The sequence below is a fragment of the Macrosteles quadrilineatus genome, unplaced genomic scaffold (assembly GCF_028750875.1).
Source record: "Macrosteles quadrilineatus isolate MER2022 unplaced genomic scaffold, UCM_ALF_1.0 Scaffold_1__1_contigs__length_201487025, whole genome shotgun sequence".
Lineage (NCBI taxonomy): Eukaryota > Metazoa > Arthropoda > Insecta > Hemiptera > Cicadellidae > Macrosteles > Macrosteles quadrilineatus.
Genome location: NW_026542594.1, coordinates 186,429,377 through 186,443,394, shown reverse-complemented (window position 1 = coordinate 186,443,394; position 14,018 = coordinate 186,429,377). Strand labels below are relative to the sequence as shown.

Here is a 14,018-nt window from a genome sequence, read left to right as displayed (position 1 = left end):
GGAAAATCGGATTAAAAAAAACTACATGGCCAATTTTGATTCAAATTGTGTGCATGTCAAAAATCCAACACATTTAAATTAAAACTAAACTAACAAATAGTTTGCTACTACAGTTTTAAAAGAAAATCGTCCATTTATATTGGGTTAAAAGTTTGATTCAAACGCTTAAATTCCCATAAATTTAAAGAAGTGTCGGGGGCACCCTTCCATCCCCGCATTTTAAACATAATTTTGGGTTAGCCCCCAGACCTTCTGGCATGGGTTAAACAACGATTTTTGGGGGGGATTTTGCGACGTGAGCTTTGGGGGGGATGGGCACCCCTGCTCGCAATAGTCTACCTAGCGGCCGCATCGGGAACTATCGAAAATTAAAGTATTTCCAGACTGACATTTTACAAAGGCATTGCGCTTCTTAAAGGGTACATTAATTGGTTTTACCATAGATCATAAAACATAGATTTCTCATCCTTATGGAACAGCTGAAGCCAATTTAAGTGTTAGTTCTGCCCAGTAGCTTGTAGAGGTCATGTTTTGTTTACAATTTATTTCTTGTTATTTCAGTAATTTAAAACTTTGTTTAGCCAAACAAAAAGACTAATCATAAACACTAACTCGTATCCTAGTTATATAACCAAACAGTAAAGCACAAATCATTAAATAAACCCTAAAATAATAGAAACACAATTTCGTCAACACTAGCGATCACTGTCACCGGACATGAACTATACAAGAAAAACAAGCTTCAAAATTTACAATGGGATGACAAGTCTACTTGTGTTGGTTAGTCTATGATTTTTGGTAGAAGGTATAACCTTTATAAACAATATTGTATTTTTCTTGTAAGATTGACATCATTAGTCTACTGTACCTATATGAAACAGTTAGTATTTCGATTTTGAATGTGTAATAACAATAACACACTATCCTTGGCATCTTAGAAAATTTCATTTAAAAAAAACTCAAAAGAGGTACCTATTTTTCTCATCGGAAAAATAAATTTGTGGTTTATCATCATTTATTTTTAGTCATAGTGTATTCTAAATACTAACTGTGTACATTATACTATATTCATTTAAAGTAAATTCAATAGATCTTTATACATTTTTGTTTTAGCTATTAAGGATATTTTCGGAATATTTGTGACATTTAAGATATTTTTTTACACTAATTAACACAAACATCTCTTTGGTTTTTGAAGCTATTCAGACTTATATTGTTTTACACACTGTTGTTACTACTTTGTTTTCAGTTTCTTCGTAGTGGCAGTAGTGCTATTGCTATTAGCCAGAGTTGTTTCGTCGACATCACCAAATCTGTTACTAGTAGTGATGGGAGAATCGAATACAGAATCGAATAGTATTCGAATACAGCCCGAGTATTCGTAGATTCGAATACTTCAGATTCGTACGAATACTTTTTTGTGAATACTCTTGACCTCAGATTTTGCAGGATTTCTTGAATCTAGAAAGCGAATTCGGGGGATTCAAAAATGTATTCAACACTTTTTCAACTACCGTACTGAATTCCCTTTTGAATATCTTACGAATCCGTAGCATTCGTAAGAGTATTTAATGTTTTTACTGCAGCATTTGTTTTAATCTATTCGTTTATAATTTTACCATTAGCCCTATAATTTACATAAGATTATTATTAATCGTTAACATTTAGAATATATTGGATATTTAAAATATTAGGTTACTACTGGTAGAGGGCAATTGAATAGCATTTATTATAACTACAACCGATTTATATAGTTACATGGCAAAATAACATGCATATCTGATGTAAATTATCCATACAAAATGAATAAGACATATTATTAAAGATATTAATTAGTTAATATAATAGAAAATAATACATTAATAAGACTCTAACTGACCATGAAATAATTATAAGTCAAAATAAATGTACCTTTTAAAAATCATATAATTTAAAATTACATTGAATAAATTATATTAATGAATTAATTACTGTAAAACGAAATAACAGTGGCCAAAAGAACGGTTGCATTATGAAAAAAGAATTACACACTCATTTTCCATGCTTTGCATACTCAAAGGTGTTCGAATACAAGTATTCGTAAAAGTATTCGAATACAGGGGAGGCTACGAATTCACTGTATTCGATTCTTTAAAGTATTCGATTCTCCCATCACTAGTTACTAGACGAGCCAGGAAAGGACATGGTGATCACACAAGAGCAGCACGATGGTATCTGGAAGGCTTTTGTCACGAAACCTTCAACATCAGAGTTAGAGTTGGCGTTGGCGTTACGATTCAACACTACGAGTTGACGAGTGATGTATTTCTGTTTGCAGCTCGACTTGTAGCCGAGTGGCAGAAGTTGAGAAGGTAGTTCATTACATTCATTCCCACTTTTTCTGAAACCAAGTTAAACAGCTCATTTACTATAGGATAGTTTAACCTTTTTAGCTACATGACTTGACATATTATGTGCTTTGTATAGCTGTGCTAATAATAAATGTTTTTATTTATAAAGCTGGATGTAAGCTCCAAAATTTTATGTTGGCCATCAAGAGTAACATAACACAAACTTTAAAATTTCAACTCTAAATATGAATATAACTCAACAACTCAACAAAATGGTTTAAAACTATACCTTAAATATGTTAAAAAAAGCTATGCTATTGTATATGCTATGTTATGTAAAAATGCTATGTATTAAAAATATGTTATTGTAGAACTTAGAACACCTTCAATAAAGCTTTGAGAATTGTGACAGACATTACGTTGGATCAATGAATGGCCTGCCAGGCAGGAATCGGCGCTAGAGATCGGAGATTCAAAGAGGATGGTGGGAGAGAGTCACTTATAATAAATAGTAAATTGGGGGATCGTTATGAGTTGCACCTCAAATCAAATAATTGGCTTTTATTTATGCTATTTACCAAAAACTTGCTTTTTAAGAATTTGGATTTTTGTGTTCTTGAAAATGCAATAAAATTGGCATCCATACAATTCAAATTAATCGTGCTTAAAAAAGTTCAAAGGGTTTTGTGAGGCTGCAAAACTAAATACAAATTCGGGAAAATTATTACAAACAAAATCTTGTATTCAAATTTCATAACTGTTAAAGTTTTAATGACAGTTTCTCATTAGTTACTTTTATTGTTGGGTGCCTTTTATTTCCACCAATCAGAAGTTTAATCGGTTCAACAATTTAACCCTGGGGAAACATCTGTAGCTTTTTGATGGTTTGTATCCAGCTGCTTTGATCATTGGGTTTATGGAAATGGTTCTGGCTATATGATCATCTAGCTTTACACATCGACAAAAATATCATCCAGTCTACTCACCCTTCCATAGTCATCTTTACCCAATATGAACCCTGGTCTATCCCTTCCATACAAATCTAATACTTTTAAGACTGCTGGCAAAAGATTTAGTGTGACCAAGTTGAAATCATTCAATTGAACAGCTCACAGTTATTTTTGGTTTTCCTACTTAAACATTTAAACTAACTTTTGTAAACTTACGTGCAACGTTCAATTCGTAACCCTTGTTTGTGCACGTTATCATTGACGATAATCTCAACTGTTCCGTCTGTGGAATTTCCTTTGTTAGGAAATATACTTTCAGCCTGTAAACATCAAACACAACTGTAATTTTGTTTAAATCAAAATACAAAATATTTTTGTTCAGATTTTAATGACGTGCTTGGAGGCACAGACAAGCTTGAATTGAAGTTCAGGTACAACTCAGGTCCTTTGTTTATATTTTTATTGCATATTAGTTTTGCAGCGGGCAAAACACTGACAAAAATTAGTATAAGACTTCTTCAGCCTACTCAGGCTCCTAAACATGTCTAGTAGGACATATTAGGATGAAATACCAGGTTTATTTTTGTATTTTTTGTCTGATGTCTATCTGTTGGTCAAGCATGCTAAAACTACTTGGCTGAGATTTAACACAAAGATAGATTATGGAACCTTACAATATGAAGGCTCTTTTTGCATTTTGCACAAGTACTTACATATGAGTTGCACAGTTCCTTTTCATTTTCTGGTCCAAATTTATTGTGAACTTCTTCTTCGCCAAGATCCTGAAAAGCCAACATAAAAGAGTTAAGTAACTTGTGTTTTCTAACAGCAATAGGAATATCGACAATTTTATTTGTGCTTTACAAAGAGAAGTGACAAGTAGGGTTTTGAACTAACAAAAAACTATTAAATATAAATTCTGCAGGTTTTAAAAGACACAATAAATATATACTGTTCTATTCACACCAGGAACGTTTTGCCTAATTTACAAATTTGGTTGTGTATAGTTTCTCAAATATGTGTTGGTATGCAATCTCTCACTTAAATATCTTTAACTTTTACGTCACACTCAAGACTCTTGTAAGCATAAAGGACCAACCACATTATTATCATCACTGACACTAACATGTTACTCATAAAATATCTATGATAGATAATAACTAGAGGTTGTCCAGTGGTTGAAAGCTCCACCAAAAAAATGTAATATACAGACTTCTGTATTTTCACCCATGCTGCAAATAAAACATGTGATTGGAATTTTTCAGCTTGTTTTTGATTTTCTTTTTATATTTCGTTGTTAGTTCGTTGCCAGCATGGCAACCCATAAGGACAATGCGATTTTTTTAAATTAATTTTTGTTCTTGGTTTTGAGCTTATTTTAATTTATAAAGGGATTCTGCACATCTACAGGAAAATATATCTAACAGTATGGGTAGATTTTCCCTACGATGTACAGGAGCTATAATAACAAATGTTTGCAAAAAACATACTTGCCTTTTAATATATAGGATGATCCCAGATTGATTTTTAATTCATGACATTTTCTGATTTAGCTAAGGTAAAAAATGTTTACTTATAGTGTGTTTATATTGTGTGTTCTATCAAACAAGCAAGCAACAAATGATTTCACTTTTTCACTCCATATCCAAGCCGTGTAACCTAATGAGGGTGGCCACGATACGTCTCAGCGGTGATAAGCGGCGCTAGTCAGCGCCACTCATAGTTTCAATTACGAACCGATTTCCGCGGAAACGCCGCTCGCCGCTCAGGAGAGTCATGCTTCAGTTGGAAAATGTCAGAGGAACAGCAGCAAACGTGCGAGCCTCCAGCAAAACTCAAGAAGACAGAGGTGAAGTTGAGTGATTCTCAAATAAGGAGTGTTGATGAGTGAGGTGCAGTTCAGGAAATGTTTGTGGAATAACCAGCACGGAGGTTTTAAAAACACTTCAGTTACCATATAGCTGTGGGACGAAGTTGGAGCTAAGTTTTTCTTTTGTCAGATATTTGCAATACGTCTTGCCATCTTCGACTACACTCACTCCTACAACGGGGGAAATTCTATGAGCGTTATAAATGTGACGCTTGTATCATAGCCACCACCACCACTTACGTACTCAGGTTACCGCTTACCCCTCGTATTGTTCCCGAGGCCTAAATAAATTTCAATTCCAAACAGATTTATTTACCTCTGTATACAAAAGATCCAGGAGCAGTTTTGGTTGTTTCTTCAGCTTTTTCTTGATCAAATCCCTGGAACAAGCTTAAGTTAGCATTTATACTATAACACCTGGTCTAAAATTACAATTTCTCTTTGGAACAATTATTTTTATGATTTTAATCATACATTTTCAATTAAATAAAAAGTATTCTGCGAGGGACAAACATAATGTTCTCTATTATTAAATAGCTAGCAGCTACCTGTGCCTTCTTTTTTTGCTTTCCCATTTTCATGAACTTAAATTTTTCAGGGATCTTATCTCCTAAAATGAGGGATTATAGAGGTCGCCTCAGGTAGTCCCGCGTCCATCGGCCAATGATTATAACAGTTTTGGTACCCTAATATCCAAAAATTGTGTTTTTGCATAGTTTTAGGTTTGAAAGCTAAGTAATTATTTAACACACAACCTTGGAGTAAAAATTTAGAACTTTTACCGGTTTGACGTCTGAGGCTCAGCCGTTGAGGTTAAGAAATCATGGTAGAATATTTGAGCGGAGAGGGAGAGGCTTGTTTGTTGTTGCGGTTACCAGCTACCACTCCACTACTACTACCCTAAGTGAGCTTGAGAAGCGCCATACTTACTCTGGATAGTCGTCCGCAGATTCACAAAACAAAGCACCATCAGGACACGGGGACGGTTCGGGGATTACGCCCAAAGTGTCTTCTGCTCCTCTGTTGTGAAGCTTGGACCCAGTTTCTAAGTCGGTGGGGAAGACAATTGGATCATGTCCTAGAATAAGTAAATGAATGAATATTATCTTAAGTCCCAAGATCCCACACTCTTACATTTTTGCCCTACAGTGACAAGGATGCTTGTCAATTACATGCCTGGACTGCTCACTTAGAGTGCAGATTAGTTTGTACTAGGTAATATGCAGTCTCTCATTTATTTACATTTTACAAAACAGTGAAACTTAAGATCGATAAGTTTTTACCTCTATTTCCTTTTGAACGTGTAACAGTGCTCTCAGATCTTGAAGTTCTGAAACCATTTATCAAATTATTGAAAAATAAAATTATCATTGGCAAATTACTTTAAGGGTTAGTTTTAGATATAAAACAAATACTTGTAGTAGGCTACATTAGGGACTTTAGAATAGGCAAACAAAAAGTCTCAATAGATATTACCGTACTGGATTATCAATATCAAGTAATTGATATTATTACTAAACTACGGATGATTCCTTTTGATTCCAAATACACGCATAAGTTTAAAAGTATGGTACACATTTAAGCGTATCTTTTCAAATTTAATCATATTTTTACTGTATAAACTCGCATCATCGTACCCTAGAATATTTAAACCTCCTACCTAAATTTTTAAAAATTATATCAAACTAAGCGGTAAAACTATGTTTTTATTCTAAAATTGATGATGGATGTATAATTAATTATTTATGCAACAGAACCACATTATTCAATCCCGCTTAACTATAATAATGGTTGTTTTACCTAGTCAGTTTTGAATTTAACTAAACTTTAATTTTGAGTGGATATAGAAAATATGAATAGCTCTCAATACTTAATTTTAGGCTTAATTATTATTTTAAAATCAAATTAATGTAGAATAGTTGACTATGAGTTTGAGTTGAGTTCTTATGTTCAAAATGTTCTTGAACTTACTCCACAGCTGCTGAGGAAACTGAGCCAAAAATCTGAAACAAAATTAAGAAGATATTTTTTTACGTCAGCCTATTCCATTGTACAAGTCCTAGAATATGTTACCATGAATCTCTTGGAAATTATAGTTATGGAAATGTTTTACATTAGACAAGTGATTGTAGGGAAGGATTCAGAAAGTGAGTGATTGACTTTTACAAGCACAACTTGGTGTGTTAACTTTACAAAATTCTTAATGTCATTTACAAAATTACCAAAGGTAATTTTAGGCTATAAACCCTGAGAAAAAACAAAACTTTATCAAATGTGATTTTATTTCTTATCCCAGTAGCAAGAACTACAAAATTGCATTATTTATTACCTCTTTTGATAGCCTTTGTTCTTGCTTCTAAAACCCACCAAGAACAGGCTATCAAACAAGGTAACGAATAATCCCAAACTTTATTGTAAACAGATTAAATGTACAATGATAAATAATAGCGTCTATTTTCCAGGCTACATAATAAATAGACGATTATTTAAATTCCTCTTTTATAAACAAGATTCCCTCTATTATTACAGTACATAAGTCTAATTTTTAAAATTGTATGGTTTTGCTACACAGGGATAAACCCCTAATAAGGCGTCGTATCACCTTATTATTTACCCCTTGTTTGGTTTGTCTTGGATAAAAGTAAACATCAGGTTCTTCAAAGTGCATTGCAATTACTACAATTTGATTCAGTTGGATGGAAATTCCAGATTTTCTGTTGTCCTTGGGTTGTTCTTGAATCATCCTTATTGAAGTCTCAGGCCTTCTGACATCATGCGTGGTTTTCCTGCTAAGTTCATGTAACTCAATACAATAACTGAGTTGCAATGACTTCTTCTGACTCTGATAGATTCAGTTTACAAGAGTTGTCATAAGGTGTCATGAGTACCCTTTGGACAAGCTTGACCTTTTGCCCCCTGTTTTATGTTCTGTTTTATTAATTGTACTAAAAAAATTCTGTTTTAAAAAAGTCTTTACCATTTCTTGCGATCATGGAAACATCTGGTCATTTACCACCAACACGAATTATGTGACATAACGGTGAGGAAAGATAACAAATGAAGATTTATTGGAGATTGTATTGCTTATATTATTAATAACTTAAATTTCCCAATCCCATAGAAAATACAGGTTCAATTCCCAGCCTTTTTTCCGCCGTTAAAATTTAAGAATTCTTAGTTTTCCTGGTTGGGTAGGCACCCTGGCACTAAGGCCATAAAAATGTTGATGGAAATAAATGAGTTTTCCTTTCAAATTGTCATCTTATCTCTGGCCGAGAACATATTTCTTAAGTTTAAAAACAAAACATAATAGGTACCGGTATGATTCTCATCTTTCAAAACCAAACTAATTCTTCTTTAACTCCAAATTCTTTACTCATATTCTGGGGAAAAAATGATAAATTTTGTGTTTAAAGGGGATAAAATGAGAAAAACCCATTTTTACCCCATAAACCCCCCGTTAAACCCCGTTCCTATGGTCCGATCGTGCTGGTTCGCGAACTCATTCAAGTTTATCTCGTCTTACACCTTCAAACCAATTTGATCAAAATCGGACAAAAATTATAGAGGAGGTATAACAACTATTTAGTAAATTATAAGCAAAATTCACTCACAAAGTCCATACAAAAGTTAATAAGCAGTAGGTTTAGGCAAAATGATGTACAATGTATATGGTGAAAACTGTTGAAAAGAAATAATTAGCAAAACTGCAAAATTAATAGTTTCATACAATTTGAAACAATAAATCTTGCTCCAAATTGTAGATTAGTAGTAATTTAACTTTTGAAGTAGCCCTTAGCATTGTTTGTATTATTGATGGTATTGGGTTGGAGTTTTGTTAGTGTGGCCTTGGTTGGATACAGACAGCCAGTTATAAGAATGGTCGTTAACACAATAAAGTTTTTATTTCTTGGAACTTTATCTTGACTTTGACCAAACGTGTTCAACAATCTTGCCGACCATTGATAAGTGTCTTATTTGTTGTCCCATACTCAGTATTATTTGCATTCTGGGCTTATTGGGAAGAGTGGTGGTATCAAAAAGCAAACAAATTAAATGAGTTTTTAGTGTTCTCAATCGCATCTAACATTATTGTTATTTGTATAAAATATCACAAAATTACTTCAACAACGCACATCTATGAGAATATTGCTCGTATAGTTAAAGTAAGTTTAAAGAGTTAAAGATAAAGTAATGCAGATGGGCTTTTTGTTGTTTTGAAACCCATGCAATTCAATTATCTATGCTAAATAGTTTTTATGGCCTGTATTGGCCAGAGCCTAGAGTTAAATGGCCTAACAGGATACGTTTTAAATGTTGCCCTAAAACTTTAAAATGAGCCCAGACTTTACATGTGTGGGAATACGTTTTACCGACTTATTAAAGCATTATGGTATAAACATTGATTTTGGAGGATGTATGCAGACTTATCTACCAATTTTGAGTGAAAATTTAAAAACGTACGTTTTCATGTCCCTGGCCTTTTACTTCGTAGATATTGGATTTGTAGTTTATTATTATGTGTTTTAATATTTTTTGGGACGGGGGCAACATGTTACACACATTTATTTGGTTTTAAATATGTTCTAGGTATTTTTTTCATATTTTTAAAGTCTCGAAATTCACGACCATGACGTGTCCCTAGGGTACATTTTCCAACTTTCACGCTGTTTTTAGACTAATTATTCATGCCGAAATATATAAAGCCATATTTTTATGTCATCAATGGTTATTAAACTTACAAAAAAGGAGCATATTATAATTTTATTGTCATTGTAAACTGACTACCATGACAAAATAAGTCTGTCCCTCGATTTGGCGTCACGACCATTTGGGAAAATTTTTCAACTTTGGAGCACGACAGTGGCAAGCCTGGCGTCGATGGAGTCAGTTGGTTTTAGAGACTAGTTCGGGGTGAACGTCAGGATTGTATTGCCGGTCGTTTCGAGTTGAAAGGAGGAATTACAAGATTAGTAAAGGAAAGATTGTGTTTTTTGTAATTTTGGTGTGTCCATGACCGTACGTAGTCATTCGACGAAGTAGACATGGTGTTAATTTTTGTTTATAAGATATTTCAATTGCTGGATTAACCTAGAAGTCCACTTTGTATCCTCGAACATGAGGTGCAGGGCTACCGCCAGAATAGTGCCAAATAACACGTAATTTCACGACCAAAGTTTCACGACCATCTCGGGTTTTTTCACGACCAATCCAGCCTTATGGATTATAGTGTGTTTGGTCGTGACAATAACTTTATTATAAATGTAAATTGAACAGTTTAGTTCAAGTAAAACACATAGTCCTATTATAACTAACAGTATAATTGAAGGATTGTTTAGAAAGATTTGGATTATTCTAGACAATTCACGACCGAACCGCTTGTCCCTGACCATCACGTTTATGATTTCTATCATAAAAATTTCAAAAATTAAAATATCGTCATATTTCAATGTTTTATACACAAAAGAAGCACACCTCTATACAAACTTAACGATTTTTCGGGTCTCAGGTAAGTTTTTTCGGAGATATACAAACTTAAAAAGATTTTATTGGTTTTTTTCTATTTTTTTAGTTTTTTTATTTTTTTCTAGAAAGACCAAATATACCAAAAGCTCAGTGACCTTTTTATTGTATAATGGTCATAAAAGTAAATTAGTTTATAGCAAAACATAGTTATAAAAATAATATTAACTATTTTTAATATTCATTTAAACGTCCGCTATGGTCGTGACAGGATTTTGTGTTTCTCCACTAAAGATGCTCTTTTAAAAAAAACTACCAAAGATATTGCGTTACCATGGACATTTTATGAAACTTCAAATGTTAATGAAATAAAAAGAATAATAAAAGTTTTGAAAAAAGGAAAAAAAAATTTGCTAAGTGCTTTTCCTGAAAACGTACGTTTTTAAATTTTCACTCTTTTACAGCCATAAAGTATTTTTGCATGTTGAATTAATTACATTGCTGTGCTACATCTCCAGTCCGTTAATTGTTGTCGATTCAACCTTTTTAGGGAAGATTATACTAAACGCATTTACTGTTAACTAACAGAGAAAAAACTATGGATTACCGCGGTACCTTAATTTTTTGGTCGCGATAATTTTTATTTGTTTAGTTTTAGTTGTTAGTCAATACATATTAAATAAGGAGGACAAATAACGTTTCAGAAAAATCCAACTCTGCCAAAAAGAGTCATCCGTGCGTCCTGACTTGAATAAAATCAGGCTTTCCCCAGGAAATCCTGGGGCTGTATGGAATACAAACATGTGATCACGAATCCTAAACAGCTGTTCTTCTCTGCGTCTAGAATCATTGCACAGTAGGACAAGTAAATTATCTTATCTCCTTACTAAAAATAAAAATAAAGATATACGGCACGCCTATTTACTCAAGTTAAAATCCTACAGCAGAACTCGTACACACACATTATTGTGACAGCTACGATTTAGGGGTCGTTGACGTTGAGTGAAGCTAGTGATGTTTTAGCCAAAGACTACAAAATAGAAATACCCATGTAATTATACTTATGGATGCTTCGCAAATTAACCTGAAATATTTTGTTCATACAGCGAGCTTGGTCAACACGTTTCTGTCTATGGATTATATGTAGAATTTTGGTATTCAAACTCTTTATCTAATATATAACTGTCTACAAACTCTTATTCATAAAAATATGCAAAGGTATGAATTGAGTGAGTTAGTTATATTTTATGCCTCGAGTTCAATCATCTAACAGTACGAGAGAAATCATACCTAATACTTTGCCCCCTTTGGATCCTTATCAACACCAGGGCTTAATTGGGCGATTGCCGTACGAAAAGGTTTAACACAAATTATCAATGATCGTCCAATAAAACATCTAGAATTAGGCTAAAATAGATTTTGTGTGTAAAACTATGGAAGATATTACTCACTGAACACAACAGGAAGATGAGTAAGCAAACCAACGCACGTCGGTACCCCATGATGTACCTCTGTAAGTGTGATGACTGATGACCGGCTACTATAGTACAGTACTGTGCACTTGGCACTGATGCGCCGCCGCGGCGGGTCAAGTCTATCTGACGACTTGACCATCTTCTTCTCTCTCACCCATCAAGGTCGGGGAATACCGTCTCTCTCACGCGGGGAAAATCTCAAATCTCTGACAAGTTTGTTACAGACCTTGAAACTACGATCCGTGTTTTGTATTCAAACGTGATCATCACATTTCAGTGGGTGATAAGCCCGGTGACGTTTTTGTGTGTGATGATATTATAGATGTGATGACGTTGGTGGGCGGTGAGCTCACAGACGTGATGACGTTTCAGCGGTTGATGAGCCCATATATATTTGATGAAGTTTCAGTGAGTGATGAGCCCACGGATATATGTGATGAAATTTCAGTGGGTGATGAGACCACAAATGTTCGATGACGTTTCAGTTTAGCGGTTCATTAGCCCAGATATGTGATGAAGTATCAGTGGTTGATGAGCCCACATATGTCATGAAGTTTCAGCGGTTGATGAGCCCACATATGTCATGAAGTTTCAGCGGTTGATGAGCCCACATATGTCATGAAGTTTCAGTGGGTGATGAGCCCACATATGTGATGAAGTTTTAGTGGGCGATGAGCCCACAGATGTGATGACATTTCAGTGGATGTGGAGCTCATTATTATTATTAAACATTATGCACAGTGCACAAAATGGTGTCAGTTATTGTTATAACTCAAACAACAAACTCCAAAACAGAGGATTTATTGTTTTTATCAATACATTTCATTTCAAGGATTAAAAAAAAACAAATAATTTATTCTAGTCTGTTAGTGTTAGTAAAACATAATTTCAAAAGTGTTTTTAATAAACTAAAATAAGCAATATTTTTATATTTTCAAGTAAGCTGTTTAAATATTTAACATCACTTTAAGGTGGGATTTCTCGTGAATCAATTATGTCTGTTGAACGCCAATTCATTATCTTTTCTGGTCAAAAAAATACTGTATTTATAAAAAGAGTTCAATTTTGGGAATCTTTCATACCTAATTTGATTTAATTAAGAGGGCTATTTGATAAATGTATTCTATAACAGTAAAAATTCCTATTTCTTTAGAGTGCTCTTTAGTGGAATCTTTTGGTTTATAGTTTTTTTACATCATGGGGATTGTTTTTTTCTGAAGTTCCAGAATGCTATGTAGATTAAAATTTAATTTGCCCCCATAAAGACTCAAGCCAAAACAAATGTGTGATTCAACTAAGGAATAATAGACTATTTTTAAGGTGTTTATTCTACGGTAAAACTGAACTTATTCTACTTATGTTATATTGACTTTTTTTACCTTGTTTACCTAAATTAGGCTATTTTGAGCACTTTTTACATTTAGCACTTTTACCGAATATACTCAATTTTGACATCTGCCTTAATGCATACACACCTAGGAAGTTACTTTTTTACAGACGTTTTCAACATGACTGTCCCAATTGAATTTTTTATTAATGCAATCCTAGAAATGTTACTGTTTTAACTTATTGTATCAATAAAAATATTAAACTCAACTGCATTTTTTTCTAGCAGAAGGAACATAGGATAAGTTTTTATTGGATTCGGTAGGCCTAATAACTTAATTATTGGATTTAATTTAAATATTGAATACATTTGGAAAGTTTAACAAAAGAAAAGACATCCACATCAGAATTTGAATTACCGGATATTTTTATATTGCAATCTCATTAGCAAACAAACAAACACTTTTGGGAAATTCTTTTAATGAGGGAAGCGGAAGGTCAGTCAAGTTAATTTTGCTGACCCCAATATTGACCCATTTGGGACCATCGATCTCTATTTACTATAGAGATCGATGTTTGGGATGCCATACTTTACAGTTTTTGT

General features: G+C 33.5%; 1 protein-coding gene across 1 annotated transcript; it reads right to left on the bottom strand.

Annotated features, from left to right (window-relative positions):
• Positions 1-329: 329 nt before the first annotated feature.
• On the bottom strand, positions 330-12,173 carry LOC128983337 (protein spaetzle-like). Its single transcript, XM_054402592.1, has 9 exons — positions 12,065-12,173; positions 7,122-7,153; positions 6,434-6,480; positions 6,081-6,228; positions 5,467-5,530; positions 3,994-4,062; positions 3,497-3,600; positions 2,156-2,380; positions 330-1,313 (listed from the first exon to the last, which is right to left on the bottom strand). Coding segments are annotated over exons 1-9 (741 nt in total). The 5' UTR covers positions 12,116-12,173; the 3' UTR covers positions 330-1,312.
• Between the last annotated feature and the right edge of the window lie 1,845 nt (positions 12,174-14,018).

Excerpts from the sequence above, each read along its gene's own strand:
- LOC128983337 (XM_054402592.1), bottom strand. The coding sequence starts at position 12,115 with ATGGGGTACCGACGTGCGTTGGTTTGCTTACTCATCTTCCTGTTGTGT. Across the intron at positions 6,229-6,433 it reads ACGTTCAAAAGGAAATAGAG|GACATGATCCAATTGTCTTC; the intron begins GTAAAAACTTAT and ends TACTTATTCTAG. Across the intron at positions 2,381-3,496 it reads TTACGAATTGAACGTTGCAC|AAAAAGTGGGAATGAATGTA; the intron begins GTAAGTTTACAA and ends ACTTGGTTTCAG.